At 40.4% G+C, this 23,609-nt stretch overlaps 1 protein-coding gene across 7 annotated transcripts in view; it reads left to right on the top strand.

The window, feature by feature from the left end:
- TRAPPC9 (trafficking protein particle complex subunit 9) overlaps positions 1–23,609 on the top strand; it is a 464,855-nt gene that overhangs the window by 215,070 nt on the left and 226,176 nt on the right. For all 7 annotated transcript variants that reach the window (XM_071553785.1, XM_071553786.1, XM_071553784.1 and 4 more), the window contains one exon: positions 848–938. In XM_071553785.1, the coding sequence (XP_071409886.1) occupies positions 848–938 (91 nt within the window). The remainder of the gene's footprint in view (positions 1–847; positions 939–23,609) is intronic.

Genomic DNA, 23,609 nt, shown 5'->3' on the forward strand with positions numbered 1-23,609 from the left:
CCTAACTCTTTCGTCTTTCTGTCTGATCTTGTTTCTGGGCTCCTACAGGGTGGAAGGGGGAGCTGCAGGCTGTGCCTGTGTGGTGGAGCTGTGTGTGCCCTCAGCAGTGCCCCTCTCACTGCCCTGTCCATGCTCCTGCACCTCCTCACAACTGGCACCAAGCCAGCATTAAATGCCACCCTGGCAGACATTTGCTCTGTTTTGTATTGCCATATTCAGGCACTCAGCAATAGGACAAGGGGGCAAGGGCTCAAGCTCTGCCAGGGGAAATTTAAGTTGGATATCAGAAAAAAATTCTTTACAGAGAGTGTGCTCAGGCATTGGAATGGGCTGCCCAGAGAGGGGGTGGATTCCCCATCCCTGGAGGTTTTTAAACTGAGATTGGCCGTGGCACTGAGTGCCATGATCTGGTAAAGGGACTGGAGTTGGACCAAGGGTCGTGGAGGTCTTTTCCAACCCAACCCATTCTATGATTCTATGATTCAATTTTAACCTTTTTGTTTGCAGATTTTCCTAATTTATCATCTTGAATTCTCATCCTGTGCCACATGCTTAGAGGGTTTGCATTTTTACAGCTTCCACAGTTTTTTACCCTTATGTTTTATTATGGTTCAGGTGTGTTTTTACCTTTCCTTTAACATTCCTCAGTGGAATTAAATTCCTGCTTTCTGAAGATATTAACTGCTGTAATTTTTACTGTTGATCAAATTATGGGTTAATAAACCATATGCAGCATTAACCTTTTATGAATCTCTAGCTTGGCAGTTTTGATTTGCCTCAGTAAAAGTTGTACATTTTGCATGCCCTTTTTCTCTGTGAAACAAAATTTTCCTTAATTCCAATTTACCCTTCCTTGAAACGTGAAGGGGAAGCGAGTGTGGAAGGAGTTCTTAATCAACTGGTCCTGGAGCATCTGCAATTGGCTCCTCTCCAGTGGGGTGAGTAGTGTCAAAATCGACTGCTGATCTTTGCAGGGGATGTACTGGCTTGTAATTTTTAGCACCATGAGAATGACAATGTTTTCATTTACTGACCATCTATGATAGAGGAGAATCTCACAGGAATTTTATTTTCCTTTAGATACTTCACTTAGCTGAAGTTAAATGTAGAATCGGTATCTATTTTATTTTAAGTACTGCTGTTCAGTCATAGTAAATATGAAACCTGACTGTGCACTTTTCTCTGTAATTTGCAGTCCTAGTTGTCTTGTATGAGAGGTGGCTGATACTTCAGTTTTCTATTTACCTGACAAGTGTGTGTTTTTAAAGTAATTTCTCTACATTTTTTCATATGGAATAGTAATGTACTTTGTGTTATATGTCCTACTATGATCTAGACATTTGCACTATTAACTTTTTAGGTACAGAAAAAGTTGTTACTCCAGGTAGTGTGGAAGAAGTATTAATTTTGCATTTAGAGTGATGTTCCAACAGTGAGAAATTGAACTTTTTTAATTCTGAAAGGTCGTAATAATGTGACTTCTGTCTGCGGTTCTCAATGAGGGTTGTTAAGAGACTTTGGAACATGGAGTGTTTTGTTCTCAACAATTCTGTATCAGTTACAAGTTTCAGAGCAAGTCCTCAGGTCATCAGCAAATTGTTTCCAAAGCTTTTGCTTTTAAAGCAAATTTACGTCTATGCTCCATATTTTAATGCTTTGATGACCTAGAGAGGACCAGTTTGAAGGAACAGCGATCCGTCACTGTCGTCTGTGTTACCACTAGAACTCCAGGGACCCCAAACTGCAGCATTTGTGAACTCTTAAGTGTCTGGGTTTTTTTTTTCAAGCATGTGAACCATCCTCAACTCCTCCTTTAAAACCTCTGAGTACTTTCTTTATAGAAAAGAAGACTAAAACCAGTTTAAAGTTGTGTGTTGTAAGTGCCGAACTTTAACCATTTTCAGTTGTCTCTGAGATGTTGCTTTTCTGCCCTCGGTTCTTCAGAGGGTTCAGGGATTGGGGAGCATTTGATGTGTCACCCACTGGATTCTCAGCAGTAAGACAGTGGTTTGTGTCAGTGTTGGGAGCCCAGGGAGCTCAGACCTTGGCTCTGCAGTGGCCCCAGCCATGGACAGGTTTGTGACCTGAGCTCTGTGTCTGAAAACTTCCCTTTGGCACTTCCAAATGGGGCATGGCCTTAAGGATGGAAATCGTGTTTTCCATCTTGCCCTAAATACTTGGGTTTCTTCTTTTCATTTTATTTCTATGCCAAATGCCACTATTTCCTCAGTGAAAGAGGCTTTTTGAATCCTAGGATTGTACCTGGCATTCCTGCCTGAATGGTGACGTTCTTCGATGCGCTAGTTGAAAAAAAAAGAACATTTTCTTTACAATAAAATCTGGTCACCTGTGGAGCTGGTTGTTTCTCAGGCTGTTGATTAATTCAGTTAAAGAGTCCCAGTTACTTTAGTTTTCAGCCCAAACTCTGTGATATTTTCTGCTTCATAACTGCAATATCTTTCAAAGCAATGTCTTGACTGATGGTGTCATACATATTAATTTTCTGCATTAAATAAAGCAGGGAAAGGGGGATCCTATGGGATATCAAATATTTGGTTTGCCACAACTTATATATTTCCTTCAGTTTTGCAGAAGTTTACTTAACCTTTTTGTCTAATTTTTCTCAATCTCAAATTGTTACTGTTATCTGTTTGGTATAGCACACAAAGCATGACCATGTAGAACCTGTAGCTCGCTGCAGAGATCATTGAAAAGGACCTTTTGATTAAATGCTTGATTTTACTTGAATACAAAAGCAAAAATTGGGAAAGAAAGACAATGGAGGAATTTCAACTTCTTTTAGCTAACCATGATTTTGAATATTCAGCAGTTAAACCTTTGCTAGTTTTGTAGGCAGGTGGTCATTGTGAGGAAATCTCCTCTGTCCCTCCAGACTCTGTGCCAGGGCAGTGCAGGGTGATCGTGGCTTCATTAATGTGTGGGATGGAGAAGTGATTAAAGAGTGTTATTATTGGCTTGGTAGGTGGGAGGAATAAGGAGCAGTTGGAATGTCTGCACAACCAATACAGCACATGTATTTAGACAATGTGACATCCTGTGTTTTGGAGATTAAATTCTCTTTTGGTTCCAGAATGTGTTTCCTATTCAGCTCCTACAGGCATAGAAAGATGTTATGAGTTTAAAATAATCTACAATATAATGTGACTTTTGTTTTCCCTGTGGTTTTTCCCTTGATATTTTGAAGGGATTGACCTTTAAGTGTCTTGTAGGAATCAGCTTTTTTCAGGGTAGTGATCTGAGTACCACTAATGAGATCAGTGTGTGCAAGTTATTCTTACCCTGTTAATGTTTCTGCTTCAAGAGAACTATTACACATACACACATGTATATAAAAATACAAAAATATAATAATTACAAATAAATATATAAAATTATATATGTATAAATTAAATAAATTTAATAAGGCAACATCTACACATTTTCTTTTTTCATCTTGTCCAATATTTTGCTGTCATGGATAAGAAGATACTTCAATAATAATTTAATAATACTGTAGTATCAGCCAGAATTTTTTTCTTTCAGTCTTACAGTGTTCATAGTCACAACCTGGCTTTGCTTTATCTGCATGTTCCAAATAACTTTTGTTTTAATGTGAACTCTTTACTACTGGCCATCATTTCACTATAGTCCTTGCATGCACATATTGGCTAAAAATTTGGCTTAATTTTATGCAATAAAATGTTTTCCGTGATTATTCAAGGATTTTGCCATATTGATGATTACACTGAAGGGTTTCCTTTATTATAAGTGCTCACAGTGAAGCATGAATGAATATTTAACATGGTTTTGATTAAAAAAATGACTGGCTCTTATTCAAATTTGTAGAAGCTGGACTTCAAAATTCCATTTAAATTTAGCATATTTAATTCATATAATAGTTAATATTGCATCTCCAGGACAATGAAAGCATATTGAAATAATTTTTCATGTAAATTTGACAATCCTGCCCTATTTTCATTAAATGCAAGGGAAAGAGGAGAATTAAAAATTGGTGACATTGAAATTTGGTCTAAGGGTGAGAAGTTACCTCTGAAAGTTGTCAGAGAGAGCAGAGAAAAGTGGCTTGTAGTGAACAGTTTTGTTGTGATTTCATGTAATGAAATTACTGGGGAAGGGAAAAGTATTTGAGACATGAGGAATCAAACCCCAGGAAATATATCAAAGGGCAGAGTGAGTGTTCTTAATGTGTTGTTAAAATTGATTTTAAGATTTAGGACATCTCTGTGAAATGAAGTTGTCTGTTAGGCAGGTTAGTATATCACCCGTAATTGAAAAACATAATCTTACTGAGCACCACCACATTCAATGTTCTCTGAAATTTATGACATATTTTCTTTTTACTGCTGGGCAACACACCAAATGTAGGCAGAGATGTGGTTTTAAGGTGAATATATTAATATCAGCAAATCAGGGAAACGCAGCCTGCAGAGTGTAATGAGGAGAACCAGGACTCTGCAAAGGTGTGTGTGGGGAAAGATTGGAAAATGATCACAGGGAGGTGTTTGTAGGTGCTGCCTGTGCAGTTTTTTTTCAATCTTCATTTGATTTATGTCTCTAAATTTCGCAAGGAAGCAAAATTCTGGGGCCAAACACTTATCAGTTTGATGATGCCCTTTTGCTTTTTGTAGCAAAATTCTCCCAGGTACAAATCCAAGCACGAAACTTCATAGACTGAGTTGGAAATGAAACTTCATAGACTGAGTTGGAAATGAACTGGTGGTTGGACCTGGACAAGGCCAGGGTTGGGATGTTCCTGCATTCAGAGAAGTTCCTCTGGAGGGGGAAGTTCCTGAACAAATCTCCCAAGAGAAACTTACTGTAAATTCTCCTGCATAAAGCAAGAGAGACTCATCTTCCTTCACTGCCTGCAACCTCAAGGCATAGACAACTCCTCCTGATGGTCCTCATATGAGGAGGGAAGATTTATATTAGAGAAATGTGGTTTAGAAATTTAGAACTGTAGGCACTGCAAAGTGCTAGAGGTTTTAATATATCAAGCAAATGCTTTTCTTTCTCTGTAGAAACTAACTGAAAATCAATGATTATACATGAACTCTACTATTGCTAACAATGATGTTCCAAGAAACTTGCATTTGTCAAGCTTCACTGTGGAAAAAGTCCAGAAAGAGCTGTTTGCTTTCGTTCATTCTTTTATTTCATTCGCTCATTTCTTTAATTCTTCCCTTCTTCCTTCATAAAAAATATGAATTTCAAGACAGTTTATAATGTTTAAATAAATCGTGGATGCCTTTTCACAGTGCAGTGCATTTTATTTCCTGTATGTGATTACAGGGAGAACTGAAATCCCTGCTGCTGAATTCTGCTCAGACCATAAATAAGAAAAGTGATGGTCAGTAGTGAAAGTTTGATTATTTCCTTGTAGGTAGAGAATCCTTCACATCTCGTGGGTTCACAGTAAATGGTGTGTTTAGCCACGTCATGTTGGTATATTGAACTTGGAACTGAAGAACTCAAAAGTGAAGGTGGTTTTAATTGTCCCTCAGAGGCAGCTGGAATCAACAGGAGAGGGATTTTTAAAAGTGTTTTGAAGTGTTTTATGAGCTTATGGTTCATGACAGCTTGGTTGGAAGTTCTGTCTGGTTGGGTTTCACCAAACATCTTATGGAAGTGGAAGCATTACTTTAAAAATACATTTTCTTAATAATTTATTGCATGTTTTGGAGAGCACCAAATCAGAATCAATTTTCACATTTTAGAGATATTAAAAGTAGTTACTGAACTACATACCCACTTTATTTTGCACCATCCAGTCTGACCACAGACCATGATTTCTGTGCTTGACTCTTGAGGATTCCAGCACTGTCAAAACACCACATCCCAAGCACAGAGGAAAGTAACTTAAAGGCTCTTTCATTGAGCAGGACCATTTGTATTACACAGATACAAGCTCAGAGATCTGAAAAGATCAGTGGAGTATATGAGGGTCTGCCCTTGAGAAAAGTGATGAATGTTCCTATGTTCATTCATCAAACTAAAAAATTCTTTAATTATTTCTATTTTAGAATTACAGTAGTCTGGCCATTATCATAATTAGAAAGATGATACCAAGGGTGTTAGCCAGGAAATCTCAAGAGTGAGCTGTCTGTGAAGCAGAAAATCACAGCCTGATTCATGGGAAGACTGAAATTGAGAACCAATCTGGTGATAAATGGATTTTACAAGGCAACCGACCTTTCTCATCCATTTAGAGGAATCTTCAGGTTTTTCACGTTTATTTTGAAGTTCCAAGAGAGGTGGGAACACTTTCATATCTTAACAGCTTGTGTGCAGGCTGTTTTGGAGGATATTTTGGCAGTGTCAAACAAGCAACATGCTTTAGTTCCTGGGAAGTGTTAAGGGACTGGGGTAGTAAATAGAAAAATTGGACTAACTTGATGGAACTGGAGCATCTGGCACAGGGATTGTGGTCTCACATGTCAAAATACACTGGTTTGTGATATGTTTTGAATCTGGTGGTGTTTCTAATTCCTACTGAAGCCTTGGTTACTCAAAGCTGAAAAGGAAAAACTCATAGAGAAAAGGGTTTGGACATAACAGGATCAGTAGTGATTTCAAAGAAAAGATGTGAAGGGTAAGGAGAGCACCCTAAAGTGACAATAAATGAACAAAATCTCCTGTGTAAGGACAGACACCTTCAGAGGGATTGGATGGAGGGCCAGTGGTTACTTCATAACAGATTTCTGAAAGACATGGCAGCTCCTCCTGTCACTTCTGGTGTTGATCAAAACATCTCCCTCTGTGTTTCTTTCTTTCAATGATCTCCAAACCCAAGAAATCATAAATGAAATGGATGAAATGTAGTCCACAAAAGGAAGCTATTTATTCTGAGACTAGGAACAAAGAAATCAGATCTGCTGCCTGAAGTGGCTGGAAATTACTTAAGTGTTAATCTGAGCAATTCAGTCTGTGTAATTCAGTCATGAGGAAAGGTGTATGTGGTGTTTGTCCAAGCCTCCAATGAAACCTCCTGTGGGAAACTTCTTACAGAAGAGCCCAAATCAAGCCAGATCAGGAATATGTAAAGATTTGGAGGTGATCAGGACATGGAGACTTCTTGCCAGGTTTATGCTATAGAGATACTGCACTGGATAAAACTCAATCAGTTCTCCAGAGCCGAGTAAATCCGGCAGGTGAGTTCAGAGTTCACCACCTGGGACATCTCCAGTCTTGTTTCTTTGGAGTTGCAGTAACTCTGAGCTGCATTTCTTTAATGAGCAAAATCAAGAGTTGCCTGATGTCCAGGAATCCATCACGAGCCGGGGGGGGGCCTCCAGGAGGGGAGGAAACCTGAGGTGGGACAACTTTTGGCATAAGAGCATCTGAACAGAAACTCTGTGTTGGTAAATGCTGGCCAGGTACTCAAGGCTGTTGAATTTTTCAACACAACAGAAATACTGGGGGAGAGGAAAGTACCACATAAAGGTGTTTAATTAGATACCGAAAAGAGAAAAAGACACAGGACATTGTGGTAGAAGGAAAAGGAACTCATTCAAGCTTGACCAGGAGCGTGTGACTAATACATTTTATTATGTTGAGTGGGGGACTTTATTTTCCATATTTCATTTACAAAACCACTGTATTTTTAAAGGAAAAAAGAGCAGCTGTGAATAGCTTGTTTCTTTATGGGAATATGACATTTCAGTGAAGCCATAACGGGTGATTGAGGACCACGATAATGATGATAAATTGTAATGCAGTTATACAAGATTCTTAATTTTCTAGGCATTGTTAGAAGTAAATTGACTAATAGATTAATTGAACATCCACATTAAAAACTGAAAAGCAACCGGAATAATTATGACAATGGGTTAGGTGTTCAAAAGGAGCTGTGTAAAGATAATTGTAAGGAAGAAGATTGAAAAGACAAAGAAGCTGTCTTGTGAAGTAGTTGGTGAAAAACTATCAGTGAATCAGTGGAGAAATAGCTTTCTATTACTTTGATGGATACAGAAGGTACCATTTGAATAAAAATTTAGAAAAAATACGTTTCAGCTTGTGGACAATTATTAAAAAAAAAGGAAAAGAGATCAGAAGATGTGTATATTAACAAGACAGGCAAGAGAAATGCTTTGATCAGGCAAGATTTTAATTGCCCAGCAATTAAATGAATGGTACAGTTAAGTGTGCAGAGAATGAGAAGTGGGAAATATGGTAATTGTGGTGGGGGAATGCTCTTAATGGGCTGAGTGGCACAGATTTAATGTGGGGTTGGTTTGGGGCAGGAAACAAGAAGGGAGGTTTCAGTCCAGAACACTTTGAGCTTTCCTTCGCTGCCTTCTGACATTTTTCAGCTTTGCTTTATTTCACACCAAAAAAAACACACATGGTTGGAACTGGAGGCCACAAATGCTGCCAATGAAGCAGCTGTTTCACTGCCCTGTTGTTCTCGGGATCAGGCTCTTTTTCTCTAATTACCTGTGTTGGTTGACAGGACCATTTAAAGTTTGTGCTTAGTTAAGATAAATGGAGCATTTCTCTTTTCATTTTGTATTTTACTTCAAGCAGAATTTCCCCAGTGTTTGCACATGTTCTTGCCCCACCCCATGGGTTTGGACTCTTTGGGTAAGGCCAGTGTGACCTGCCATGAACAGGAGTTCTCTGGCACCAACAGATGTTTGGAGGGGAGGGAAATAGGTTTAATTTCCACTGTTCAGTCTCAAGTAGTCCTTTATTTCATCAAGGAAGCAGAAGTGAATTAACGACTGCAAAGACCATAAATCCAGCTCAATAAGCCTTGTAATCTGAAATTAATAACTTCCAACTGTCAGAACATCCACAGCACGAGCAGGGACCAGAACAGACAGATTGATATGAAGAAACACACACTTTGACTGAAGTGCTCTCTTTCATGTTCTATCATTTTCTTGGTTTTAGTCTCTCTCTCTCTTAAATTTGACAGCTAATTGTCTATTTTTTAGCATAAGAGATTTTTTTTTCTCCATTTTGTGATTTTTCTCAGCCCATCACATCTCCCCATTGTCCCTATGGCAAAACAATATCAGAACTAGATTTTACTTTGTTTTTTTTTACTTTATATCCCACACCTTTGGATTAAGTAATCATAAAATTTAATGCCATTGGGTTTATTTGAATCATTAATTGATTTGATTTTACAAAGGAAGCCAATCAAACAAAGCCTTTCCTGATCTGTGGTTCTACTCTATAAGGGACTTAAGATTTTTATTTTATGTCTGTTTCCTTATTAAGCAGAAATTCAGGTTCACTTCATTAACATTTCTGATTACCTGTGGATACGCTGGAAAAATTTACAAAAGGAGAAGGGCTATTTTTTTCTATCTTAGGTTATCAAAGAGGAACTGAGCAAACGTGTTCTGTAGGATGGCTTTGTACAAAAGGGCTTTCCTCAAATGGTACTCATGTTGGGTTTTATTACTCATTACATTTTGTATAGTATCATATGAAGTTGTGGCTCAATAATATCAAACACATCCAGAGCTGTTACAGCATGTCTATATCAAGGCCAGATACTTGAGATGAAATGAGGAAGAACCTTAATTAAAAATGGTAGTAGGATATAGAAAGGGTAAAATGTCTCGGCAGTATCTGGAATTACACAGAGAAATAATTGGTTGCCTCGTGAAAACTTCAGGAAAGAAAAAAAGACAGCAGCAGCAATCCTCAATAATTAAAAGAAGCGTTAAAGGATAATTACAGTTCCATGCTTTGATAAAGAGTCAACCGTTGGTTTGCTGAGTGAAAGATGGGGCTGGGTTGGTGGAGTTACAGGACAAATGCAGGAATTAGGAGTGTTGGAGACCATAAATCAGGAACTTGGGAGTGGCAGTTTCACTCCAGCCTCGGGTGAGTCTGGCTGGAGCCTTCCATCAGCTCTGCCAGTTGTGGGAGCAGCAGCAAATCTGTGTGAGCAGCACAGGGAGGCTCAGGGAGGTTTGCTGCTGCACACAAAGCCCAGGCTCAGCTGGAGCTCTGCTGGGCAGGGGGATGGCAGCTCAGAGCTGGCAGGGCTGAGCAGGGGGATGGCAGCTCAGAGCTGGCAGGGCTGGGCAGGGCAATGGCAGAGCTGGCAGGGCTGGGCAGAGCAATGGCAGCCCAGAGCTGGCAGGGCTGGGCAGGGGGCTGGCAGCTCAGAGCTGGCAGGGGTGGGCAGGGCAATGGCAGCTCAGAGCTGGCAGGGCTGGGCAGGGGGATGGCAGCTCAGAGCTGGCAGGGCTGGGCAGGGCAATGGCAGAGCTGGCAGGGCTGGGCAGAGCAATGGCAGCCCAGAGCTGGCAGGGCTGGGCAGGGGGCTGGCAGCTCAGAGCTGGCAGGGGTGGGCAGGGCAATGGCAGCTCAGAGCTGGCAGGGCTGGGCAGGGGAATGGCAGCTCAGAGCTGGCAGGGCTGCTTGGCCAGGGCTTTGCCCTGCTCAGAACTCACACTGGCAGACAGTAAAACATGACTTTGCACATTGGATCACTTGAATTCATAGCCCTTGTTTGAAATGAGACATATTTATAGCTCCTTCAGTGTGCCCAGCAATTTTGGCCCATGTATAAACCCCCAAAACAGGAGCTGACCCCACAAGGACAGGTGTCCCCTGTTCAGCTCAGTGACCTTTGTGGTGTTTGACTCCCCAAAACTGCATCACCTCTTGCTTGCTGTCACAGTTTCCCCCATATCTGCTTCACTTCCAGAAAGAAAGCATCCAGGTTTCTCTCACTAATCAAATAGCCAAATGGTTGTGAAACAAAGAAAATGAAAAATAAATGAGAAACATAACCAAATTTTGAGACTGGGATGAAAATTACATCAGTGAACGGTTGTCAGTTGTAGTGAACATCCTGAACTTTGCCTGTTGAAGAGTCAAAATGACCTCTTCTGGTTTCCTGGTGACTATAATTTTGCATCACTTGCTGGATCAACCAGTGGGTTTCTAAACATCTGTTCCTAATGAAGGTATTAACCAGCAATGCACTCACCATTCACTAATTATGAACCAGTTCTGTTAAACATTTTGGCTCTGTTTCAAGCAAATGATTTCTTTTTCTTGGGTGCTTAGTAGATAGTGCTTTGTATTGTCTGAATATTGCTTTAAATGGATCTCATCACATGAACTGTACATCTTTACGTTATTTAATTCAGAAATAGACTGCAGAAGGTGTCTCAATATAATTTTGTTTGGAGAGCCTTTTGTAAACTTATTGAGCTCCGTCTGAGCTTCTTGCTGCGAATAGGAATTTCAAGATTAAATTTATTTGTGACTCATTTCCAGCCCTTTTGTTCTCATGTCAATATTGTTCTTTAGTTTAAATAGCTTTTCTCAGTCTCTGATGTTTGCCTTTTATCACTCTTGCTCTTTCTTTTGTGCATCTCAGGCAGCAGTCAGGGCTAACTCTCCCAGTCTCTTTGATAGCATAGGGTGTTTTTTATTTCCACCCCACAATTATCTCAGTAGCCTTTGTCTGTGGCTGGTGTAAAGTGTGGGTTTGTTTTTTTTAGATCTGGTTGACAAGCTTAGCTCTTCAGTAGGATTATTCCTGACACGGATCCTTAATGATCTCCACCTGAAAGGGAATCTGTGCTTTCATTGCCAAGCCTGTCTGTTGCCCTTTATTAACCACCAAAGTTACAGTGAATATTTAGTATTTCACAGAACATGATGGAAGCTACTGAAGCCAACGTTGCCTTCCCTCAAAGCAAATTTTGAAACAGGCAGCGATGGAGCAAATCCAGCTTGTTAAACCTTCTGGCTCATATTAAAGTTTATGTTCTAAGACCAATGTGAGTGTTGTTGGGGCCTGGCTACAAGTTGCTGTTGTCTCTCTAATGCATCTCTAGTAGGATCTTGAATGTTTAGGTGGTTAATAAAGAACTCACTTTAGGTAAATACAAAACAATTAAACCACAAGAACTCACAGAAGTTAGTTTTGATTAAATGGTGGGTTTCAGGTACTCAGCACCGTAACCAGCAGCATCAGGAACCTCACATGTACAGGGGAGTTTTGAGTTTAGGAGAGATTTCATTACATAGTAATTATGTTTTTGAGAAGGTTGTAGTGCAGTGCATGCAGTTCTTGGGGTCAGTAGTGCTCAGAAATCCCTACAAACCCAATAGATACCACACAAAGCTGAAAACCGTGCTGGAATGACACAAGTCAATGAATGCAAATGTGGCAGTACAGGATTTTGGCTCATGAGGAATTGTTTTGCCTTTGTGCTTGTCACAGTACCTGGTTCTGTACAGAAGGTCCATTGAGAGAGCTGTGCCTGAGTCAGACAAGTAAAAATGGGCGGAGGGAGCAGGATGTGACATGCAGTGACAGATGTCTGATGGGAGAGGCAGCTCCTCACGGAGCTGGCCATGATAATCTGGAAGCTGTTCCTAAAAGGCACAGTGGCAGACAGTGAAATTCTTCTGTTATTTTGAGAGAGTAAAAAAAACCCAACTACTTGATCATCGTGCAGAATGAACCTGCACAGGTTCCCTTCTGTTCTTGGAATAAAATGTTTCTTAGGCAATGTGTTGGGTGAGATTATGATCAACTCCGATGTACTATATATCATAATTCTTAATGCTCTTGCTCTCCTTTAAAGTGCCTTTTGTATTCCACTGGTGTGGCAACTGGGTAGCAACCCAGTGGTTTTACCTAATTCATGTAAAGTACCAAAGATGGCATTTACCTCTGTCACTCATCTATGGTTTGCCCCAGAGTGCCACAATAATCAGTAAACCTTTAGCCAAATTAAGTGGATAGTTGGATAATGCAAACTCAACAGAAAACTGTTACGTGTCTAAATTTAAAGATGAAGGGACCAAAAGATTGCAGAAAACCAGAGACGGTGTGTGGCCCAGGAACTGTTTTATTCAGGTTTTGTTGTCTGTAGATAGTAAAATGTTCTCCACTGGACTTTGGTAGCAGGTTGTTTGTGTCTTCAGTTATTTTCTAGTTTACTTTTCTGATTAGAAACTCACTGTGTTCTGTATGGATAGTGAACATTTCTCAGTTGCAGAGATTCCAAATGTGACCCTGGACTGTTCAGTTGTTTTCTTTATTCATAGACGCTCATGCTAAAAACATGCATATTCCCAGCATGACAAGCTTTTGGATATCATTGGGTAACACCATACACAAATTTGAGTAATAGTCTTTGAACTACCTCTGGGAAAAAAACTTTAAAATACTGTAGTTGCGCCTCCTGTGCCTTTCCTGACATGCTAAAATCTACTGAGGAGGCTGCAGGAAGGGTTTTTCTGAGATAACACTGATGGTACAGGAGGTGGAAGTGCAGGTTCAAGTATCTCCAGTGCTAACATGGAATTGCCCTGAGCATTTCACCAGAAATTAAATTTGAGTACACGATATCTGGCAATTAATAGCACATTGAAACTATCTTTATAAGCAGTGATTAGGCAGTCTTTAACTCCCATTGCCTCATATTCTCATGGCAAACTGAATTTAATAAAGTTTGCAAACACTGGAATAAACACAAGTAAATATTTTACTCAGATAAAGTTTACTCATATGTAATAATGTCTAGGAGAAAAGTCACTGGAGATTCTGTTTTCAAAAGGGGATTAAAGTGAATCCAAATCTTACTATTCATTAAGTAGCTCAGTCCTTCTCCATCGTAAATAATAAATGATGTGATGGGGAGACTCATCATTGTTAGTGAAATTTGAATATCAGCAAGTAAGTTGGTGGATACAAATAAAAAATGAGCTGTAGTCAGCACAGAATGTGTTTGAAACCTTTGAAAGCTGTGTGGTGAAAACCAGGCTTGGATACCTTCTGCTGCCTAAAACAGTGGAAGTTACTGAGGTCTACCTGGAGAGCTGTTTCCTGATTTTTCCACCCCACCTCATAAACCCGCAGCAGAGATCCCTCCCCCATTTTTGATGAGTATCTTAGAACTTCTGTGGGAAATCCAAGGATGGTGCTGTCAGTAGAAATACATCTTTCTTTCCCCTCTCTCCCCATCCTCTCCTTTCCAGTCTCCTGTGTCTGGAGGTCTCCTACTGAAGCCAAATGATGTTTGTGATTTGGAAGATGTGTGGATTAAAATATTGCAGGCTCTGTTGGATGCCTGAAAGCACCAACGACACCAGGAAATTTATACTTTACCCTGCTAATTGTTGGGAAATATGAGCCCTTGATTGGTATGCAATTAGGAGTGTAACATTCTGTTAAACATATCACACAGCATATGGCATGTTAGTAGCAAATCCTCTAATTTAAAATGAAAAAAGTATGCAGTTCTGCATATTAGCAATTTTTCAATTTTTGCAGGCAATCAAAATTTGCCATTTGTCTAAATGTCAGAGGGGGAAAAGCCATTCTTAGTTATTTGGGTAATCTATATTTGGTTTCTGTTTGATAAAATTTCTGTTCTCTAACAATAAACAAATATAAAAGAGGAAAACCCAGAATACAGTTAAATGTGCCATTAGTTCTGACTATTCAAAACTGTGCCTTTTATTAAAAAAATAATTAGAATAACATTATCACATCTGCTTTAATTCAGACAAGTTAAAAGTGCTGAAGCAAAAACATATTTGCAGAACCTCAAGGAAAAAACCTGAAAATCCCATGAGTGGAATTCATTGATGGGCAATGAGATAGTGCACTGGTTTGTCAATTAAAAATACAGAATGGCCCCAGAGGCAGATGGTCCTTCCTTTACCAACCTCAGTGGTGTGAAGGCTCGATAGACCCTTTCAGTTCCTATTCCCTGATCTCCTTCTGTTTGGTGGTGTGTTTTGGGATAACATACTCACATATATATGGAGGTGCTGCAAGAAATTCCCTCCTGGTACAGGCTGATTTTGCTTGTATGGGCCCAGGGCTGACTGGCACTTAGAACTTGTAGTAGCCCATTTATGAGGCTCATTGTTGGTTGGCACAGTTGGCCCATGGAAAGGTGGCCTGGAAGTCCAGGCTGAGATGGGAGTGAGTGAACTGCACCTGAGGAGGAAATAGTTTCCCTTCCCAGTGGATGTGCAGGGGAACTGTGTGTCTTCAACCAGGGTTAGTCGTGGAAGGCATTGCCCTTTGACTGCACACCCCCCACCATTTGTATAGAGAAGTGTAAGAACCTCTGAGTGCCTGAGACAGGGTTTGTTAACAGAGTGTTCGACAAGCTTGTATTTTCCATTATTTGTAGATAGTCAATTTGTCTCACATTTGGCAAGTAATGTTTACCTTCTTCCTTGAAGTTTCTGACTTCCTAGTGAGTCTCTCACTGTTGCCATGTTAGGATAACTCATCACTCAAAAAGTGTGCCTTATTTCTGCTTTAATTACATCTTGTCTCTGGTCTTTTCCCATGGCATGGTATTTGTGAGACATCAGTATGTTGTTGTATTTGCTGTGTACCTCAGAGTAACCTCTTGGCTTTATTGCTGATCCTGAAATGGTGTGATTCCCATTGTGCTGATCTGATGTCCCTTTCTTTGTCCCCTCCTACCTCAGTCCCCAGACATGACTCTGATGCAGCACAGCTGAGCTTGCAGAGCCACAGCCCAGCCCTGGGAGGAATTGTGGCCCTATCTGAAACCAGGCAGGGAAGGAAATTTTTCTGCTCTAGCAGAAAACTGATCATTTGTTATGCTCAAGTACTGACATCAGTTTTGTTGTGACTTTGTTCTTCATTTTGACATTGCATTATACAGTCAATTTGGCATTGAACTGGAGAAAATGAGAGTCCTAGGAAGCCGATTCCTCAAACTATTAATTTTATATCCAAGGCAGCTCTCCAAAATGTTGCATGGAAGGGGGGAGGGAGTTCTTTTTCATTCTGCTTTACTCACCAAATTACACAGTTACTTTAGGAACCTTAAATCTAGTAAATTTAAAATCAGCTTGTGCTACAAAGCCTGAGGTTTGGTATCGGTTGTTCCTGTTGTGTGTTGTAGTCACTAATCCTTTTAATGAAGAGCTTTTAGGATTGAAGAGATTCTATTTATAGCCAAGCCATTAGAGCAGAAAGCTGCTCATTGCTATTCTGCAGCACAGAGCTGGAATGTTTGTCAGTGGAGGAGAGATATTTTTAGCTGCAGCACTGCAAACCGAGGCTGAAAGGTCAAGAATCCTCGTGGGGAAATGTTCTGCTACATCAGTGCTATCACACAGCTGCTGTTTACTCTCTTATCGCTCTTCAGTAATAAGAAGATTTTTTTATTGTGACACCAAAGGTATAAAGCATCAAAAGGATTTTGCGCATGAGATGAATACTGGGGGGGGAGGGGGAGGAAAGGCTGGTGTGTCCAATCACATTAAATGTTCTGCTTCTCTTGAAGTGAATGATTTTATTTTCCCAAAGACTATCTCAATACCTATTCTTCAAAAGATTCATTCTAGGAAAGGGTTTTCTTTTTTTATTCTTAAAGGGAATACTGCGAGCACAGGACAATCTGCTGCAGTAGTGAAGAGTTCCCAGCACACACCATTCTGCCTGACATCTACACCATTCATCTCCTTAGCAGAGCGTGCTGCATGGACGGGAGACATGATATCAATGTGCAGTTTGCCAGAGGAAAAAGAGCCTGGAGATTTCTGTTGGGAGTCTGAGGACCAGAATTGTGGGTGGTGGGGATTATATCTGGTACAGGACAGTCTGTAGCACCCTGGGTAGGTACTCGGCGAGCACAAGAAGATCATGTGCTCCTGTTGAAATAGGATATGATGGATGGCATGTGAAGGGAGAAAGGAGGGGGGAAAAAAAGGATAATTATAGGAATAGAAGGCTGCATATATTAGCTGAGTGTACAATGTGAAGGCTTCAGAGGATTTTCTAATATCTTTATATAAAAATCAGGCGGAGAAAGATACTAATTGCCACATTGAGAAAATTAGGACTGTATGATCAAAGGGAAGGCAGAGAAGAAATGGCCTGTTGACAGATGGCTTATAAAAATGAAAAGATTTTTCAGAGGATATGAGTTTGGAGTTTTGTGCTGCTTGGGGAGACACAGGCACTGTCATCATATTTTAATAATAATAATAAGCTCCCATGTAACCCTTTTTATTCACCAAACATTATGTAGCCTAGGAAAAGTGTGAGTAAAATAATACACTGGTAGGTACCTTTCTTCTCAAGGTATAATGAAATTAATTGTACTTCTCTAGGAATTTATTCGATGTCTTGCTGCTGGAGGTTGTTCTTACCTTCTGACACATGGAGTCCATTATCCTGTACCTTTCAAAACAGTTCCTTTCATATCAAGAATTCAATTCTACTCTTTCTGCGTGTCCAAACCAGTTTTAACAGCATCTTTTCCAAGCTTTGTGTGTAGGCAGTGTTTAGCTTAAGCCATGTGAAGTTGTTCCCTGTGCAGGAGCAGTGCCAGGCAGCGGCACAGGGTGAGCACACATTGATGGGCAGCTCTGCCCTCAGCACAGAAACAAACCCAACATTGAAGGGTTGTCCAAAAAGAACTGAAGAAACTGAAGGGATCTCAAATCTACAATTATTTTCATTGTGATTTAATGAGATGTAGGTGAATGGGCATTGGCTGAAGGGAGTGCCAGAAAGGGGGGAATGGCTTTATGAAAAGCCAAGGCAGTAATGGCGAGTTCCGTTCAAAGCTGCAGCTGTTGCTTTCTCCATTATCTCTCATCTCTTAAGTGAGAGGAGCTCAGGGCACACACGTGAGATATGCTCATGGCACATGGGATGGAAGAATTTATTCTGTGTTCTTGAGTTCATGATGTAGATAGACACAAACTTTCTTAAGGAAAAAGAAACTTTATAAACATCACTGGTGGATGGACTGTACTGGGAGAACTGGAAAGTCCTGGGATTTTGATGGTGGCACAAAGATTTCTTTCAAAAGAAGGAAGTCAGGATGTTTTTTGTTTCTGTAACCACAGGACTACCAAAGGAGAACGGGATAAAAAAATTACATAAACTCCTAATCCATGATCTTAATTGCAAATAAATAAGTTATTTGTTTATAGCTTTCACAGCCTATAGAAGGAGTCACGGTCCTTCTGGGGGAAAAAAGTAAGTTCTAGGTCACAGACTGATGAAATAGTGGTTAAATTGATTGATGATATTTTCTGTAAAAACATGTGTGATTCTGCGGTTCTGCCTGCTGGAGTATTCCTTCCTGTACATGAGTTTTATTCAACCTCCCCATTTGCTCTTGATGCTTTTTATACTCCTTACTCCTGTGCAATCCCATGTAGATTTGCATTCTCTCCTGCTTCCTTAGACTGTTTAACTCTTGTTAGGACTTAGACCAGCTGTAATTACTTCAGTGGTTGTGCCTTTGTGTTATGGGTTCACCTAGGTGGGCCTAGATTTGGGCTCTGAAGTTTGGATTAGGCCGAAGCTGTCAGCTGACTTGAGCTGGGCTGAGCTAACAGCTGACCTCTTCTAGCCAGTAACTTTGTATTCCATACCACATTATGACATCATCTCCAGGGAAGTAGGAACCAGTGTGGGAGTGGTTAAGGCAGTCGCTTCTCAGCCCTCCTCTTGGGAGGACGCACGATGCTGTCCCAGGGGGGATGGAGAGGACCAGGCCCACCACTGGCTCACAGGGTATCTCAGGAAAGTAAATTGTGTTGTTCTGGGTCTCTCCTTTCTGCTTGAGTTTGTCTCCCTGGGGAATAAGTATTTTCTTAAGTAATGTGTAGTTAAGACAGTAGAATTTGTGTGTTCGTTAAGAAGTTGAGGTGGGGAACTTGTTGCAGACTTGTGTGAGTGTATATTTGTACTCTCTTCTAATTGTCTCTTTCTTTCTGTGAAAAATATATGCAGTTTTAGTATAAATGCCATTTGAAGTGGTTTTTTTTCATTCCCCTCTCTTTTCCTCCTTTTCCCTGGTGTTAGGAGGGAGGCTTTTCTCTCTGTGCTTGGGAGGGGGTGGCAGTTGCTTATCTCAAACCAAGACACTTTGTTGCAGTTTTGCAATGCTATGAGGTCCTTTTTTAGCCCCTGTAGCTGCTGCTTTCACAATTAGCTGTTCACATACTTGCTAATTTGCTCTATTAGACAAATGTTCTTGGAAGACACAAAGTGGTTTTTTAAATTATTTTTTTTCCATTTGTGGTGTTGATTAGGAAAAACAAAGGCAGATCTTTTGGAGTCTAATGGGCTAATGCTGCTCTTTGCTTGTGCCTTGGCATGAGCCTGGATACTGGTAAATCTGGTATCTATTGACATTCAACTTTGCTGTAAATTTATAAAATTCAATGCAAGTCAGTGACTAAAACACTTTGCTAGCATTAAATTCTTCCCTGGATCTGTCTTGTGCAGAGATTGGTTAAAAATAATTACAAGGTAGAGATGTGGGGGCCTTTATTGGCATAGAGTCAATGAACATGCAGCAATTGGCAGTTGCCTTTTACTGGTTTCCTATGTTCCCTTTAAATACATAGTTTCTGTGAGAGAGTGGAAATGTCAAAGCTGTATCTGTAGTGAAGACAAAAATACTTGCCTATATTTACTGTTTTCTGAAATTTTTTCTGAGAGAGGTTTTATCTGCTCTCCTTTCTGCTGTATCTGCAACTTGTATATTCTTGTCTTGATTTGTTTGTTAACCAAGAGGAATTTTTAGCTCCTTCCTGGCGTGTTCTGAGATTCACTGTGTGATTGTCTCTAATTTGAAACTTGGCAAACCGTATGAAATATGGAAGTGTGACCCAGTTCTGACCTCATTTACCTGCGCTGCATTTTGCAGCAATGCCCCCAGCTCATTGGATGGCCCTGCAGGTCCTTTTATTTGCAGCCTGTCATCACAGAGTGGCTTTGGCTCCTGATTCCTGTGGAAAAGGATTAAGAACTCCTGACCCAGCTGGAGTTGGAAGCTGTGTTTAAAGCCCTGCAATATCAGGGGTTGTTAATAGAGGCAGACTGAGTGGTGGGAGGTGTGTGGAGCCCAGTGCCAAACTGGGTGTGTGCATTGCAGGTGCCACCTTTTCAGCTGCACTTTCCTGGCTGGGACAGAGCAGTGTCTGGAGAGTTCAGTTCCCCTGCCTGAGCTGATCTGTGATGCAGTTTGTGTGTGTGCAGAGCCTGTACTGGAGATCCAGTTCGAGTAAAACCTTTCTCTCTGTCTGAAGCAGCAGTTTGATGGTAGCAATGTTGAGAACACTTTTGCAAAGCTGCAGACTGTGGTTAACATTTTAATTGTCCTGTCCTTTAAATGTGCTCATTTTGGGAGTCTTGTCGATGCTAATGCTGTCTCCTTAATACAAAGCTGGGGTGACTTGTGATTCCAGTCTGATTTGTTAAGTGGATGTATTTTATTTGCAACTAATGACTTGCTGCTGGTGGATGGTAAGTTTAACTGTTGACTTGTTTTATTGTCTGTTTGAAGCTCCCATGAATCTCTGGAAGTCTTAAGACACATTTTTGCTGTGGTTTCCTCCTTGTGGTTGAATGTCATTCAAAATTTGTAAGGAATTCAAAGTTATAGGTAGCCTGGACTGTCTGCACCTCTCTCTGTGGCATTTCAGGATTTGGGATCCAGTGCAATTCATGTTAACAAAATTTAATTTGGGATACTTCAGGATAAAATATTCCTGGAAATGAACTTTGTTGGTCTTGTTGTCAATTAAATGACTAAGTCTCAGTGTAAATCTTCCCCTTTTGTTCAAGATTCTCACTTGTGTGCTGTTGACATGCTGGAAATGTGGATAAGATGTGCTAAAGGTACTGTTACTATTGCCTGCCCACATATGTAATTTGTTTGCTGCATAAATACACCTACAGGCTTGTTCCACACAGAGGCCCAAGAAGCTACATAGAAACATGTACTGATTCTGTTAATTCACAGAATTTTTCTGTGTTGTGTTCAAGATAAATATAGATAAATAAGCCAAGACTTTCTTAGGGAAAACCATGTTTCTGCCAACCTGCATTACAGTAGGCCAAAAAAAAAATTCCTTCCAAAACATTCCTTTATGCTTCTGAAGGGAATACCTGTGATTCTAAATAATCAATCTGTTTCCAGGGAGGAAAAGTTAAAGATTAAAGGATAATTTTGCCTTTTCACCCTGTAACTCTGAGTCTAGGAAGTGTACAATGAATAATTCAGAATAATTTAAAAGCATGGAAGGAGAATGTAGGTTTGGGTTGGGGGAGCCAAAGCCTGTGGAGGTGTCTAATTTGGACATCTAAGAACAAAGAAAAATACCAGCTAGAAACATGACTGTGTAAGCAGATAGCATCATTGATAGCTGAAGTTTCTAACTAGTTCACGGAAGAAAATGTTGCAAAATGTTCCTGCAGAATTGCTGGAACTCCTCTTTCATACTGTGCATATCTGAAGAAATGTGCCATTATCAGTCTCTGCAACTGCATTGCTGACAAAGGCTCCAGTGGAATTTTCATAAAATAAATGAGCAAGTCTCTGTAACTGCTGAAGCAAATTCTGTCTTCTCCATTTTATCTGGTTGCTTTCCTGAACTCCTTCTCCCACATCAGCTTTCCAGTTCAGTTTGTGCTAATGAGCCCTCCAGCATCTGCCTCATTTTTCTTGGCTTGTGTTGTCCTCCCGAGCTGACAGAGCTCAAGTCTTGCCATTCCTGTTCCCTCCCAGAATTCGTGGGATGATGTGGAAGATCTCATCCCTTCTGGCTCCAGACTGGAATTCCTGAAACAGTCAAATGGGTACCTCTTGTTGAGGGCAGGATGAACTTCTGACTTTCCTCTTCTGGCCAACATTATGTTTATATGGCTGGGAAGATTTTTCTTTTTTTAATCTTTATTTTTTAAATACAAACCTTGGAGAACTTGATGCTGGAGAGTGGTATAACTCTAGGTAAAAAGTTTGTTATAACTTTTAAATTGTCCAACTGCACTGGTTTAAGAAGATGGTTGTTCTCATTCTGTTGCTTACCTCTTGTGAATTTATGATGCTGTTTTTCTGAGAACACCAAAATGTTTTTTATTATCAGTGAACGAATCATATCCCTGTGAGAAGCATAATGTGCATATTACATATAGACAGACTGAGAAGAGATCATAACTTTGCCTCAGGCTACAAACTAAGACAGTAATATAGTGGGAAGCTCAGTCTCTCAGTCTCCTGCTTTAACCGGTGAATGACTCATTATCCTGGCTTAAAAAGCACCAGGAATGAATGGTGGTGAGTAAAGCTTAGGAAATGATTGGCCAGAACAGTCTCCTATTCAGGGTTTTAATAACCTGTGGCTTTCACACCAGTTTTGAATTAAACTATAAGTATGTGAGTATATTTTGCTTCTGGCAATATCCCTGATAATAAGCAAAGCAAATGTTTTTTACACTGAATTACTTCCAGGATCTTTATTTACAAGTCAGTGTGTCAAAGTAGTGCTGTCACTTGTAGTCTGGCTGTTTAGCAGATCTTTGTTACTCCCTTTAGCTGCCCTTGGCAGGTGGCATTAGGCTTATGTCCTTCTGAATGTGAACACTTCTAAACATCCTCCTCAGCATCACAGCAACTTTTCTGTCCAGAGACCTTCCTGATCCTGACTAGAAGGAGGTTTTATTTTTATTTGCACATAGAGCATCTCCACCAGTTCAATATCAAGGATCAAAGACCTTCAGATGGGATGTCAGATTCTCAGTGTGTTCCCGATCCTGCAACCTCCTGCTTTCCTTCCTTTCCTCAGGTGTGGTTTGAGGAGCATTTCACTGACCTCAGCTAAGTGCTGCTGCAGCCTCTGTGCATTCCCCTTCCCAGCTGCTCCTGCCTCTTGGCTCTGCTGTTTGTGGAGCTGCTGGTAACTCAAAATGAGGAGTTGATCTCTCTGAAAAACAGTTTCCTGCGCTCATTGCCAAGTTTTCCTCCAGGTTATTTCCTCAATTACTTTGTGCACTTTTACTACCTAATTTGTAGCAGCTTTGCCTCTTGCCAGACCTCCCCATCTGATTTAACAGGGCAGTGCAGCAGAAGACAAACCCAGAGAGGAATGCTGGTGGTTTTCTTGGCATTACTGAATGGACAGGCTGTGGGATGACTGCCTTGATTGCTCTGAGAATTGCAGACTCAGATCCTCTGTTCCCCCAAAAGGGAGAGCAAATAGTTTGCTACAGACATGGAATCTGCTTCATTCCTCCGGATGGTCTCATTACAAGGCTGTTCTATGACAGATGCCCCTCTCTGGGCTTCAGTGCCCCAACCTTCACACCTCCCACTGTTTGGAACTCCCAATCCCAGGCTGTTCTGTGCTTGTGAAGCCCCACTGCAGAGTACCCTGTGGTCTGCAACCTTTCAGGTAGATATTTTAAAATACAGAACTCTTTTAGAACTGACTGCTCAGTTCTAAGCAGAATTTGCAAATTATCTGATGGGTTTCGTTCTCCTCCAGAGTTGTATGACTAAATGAGAGAGGGGAAAACAGATTAATCATCAGTGAAAACAAACAAATAATGACTTAATAATCACAACTCTAACTGAGAAAGCAGTATTAATTATTCATAGAGGGTGATTTATCTTGAAACTTACTGTTATACTGGCAGCTGAAATAAACATCTGTTTCTGCTTTGTCCCAGAGGGTTGGAAATACAGATCTGGAGTCAAACTTGATACCCACATAATAATGTGGGAGGGTGTGGAGGTTTGTACAGTTGTTATTTGTATATGAAGTTTGCAGATGGAAACACTTTATTT

This window comes from Pithys albifrons, chromosome 4 (genome assembly GCF_047495875.1).
Source record: "Pithys albifrons albifrons isolate INPA30051 chromosome 4, PitAlb_v1, whole genome shotgun sequence".
In the NCBI taxonomy this organism is placed as follows: Eukaryota; Metazoa; Chordata; class Aves; order Passeriformes; family Thamnophilidae; genus Pithys; species Pithys albifrons.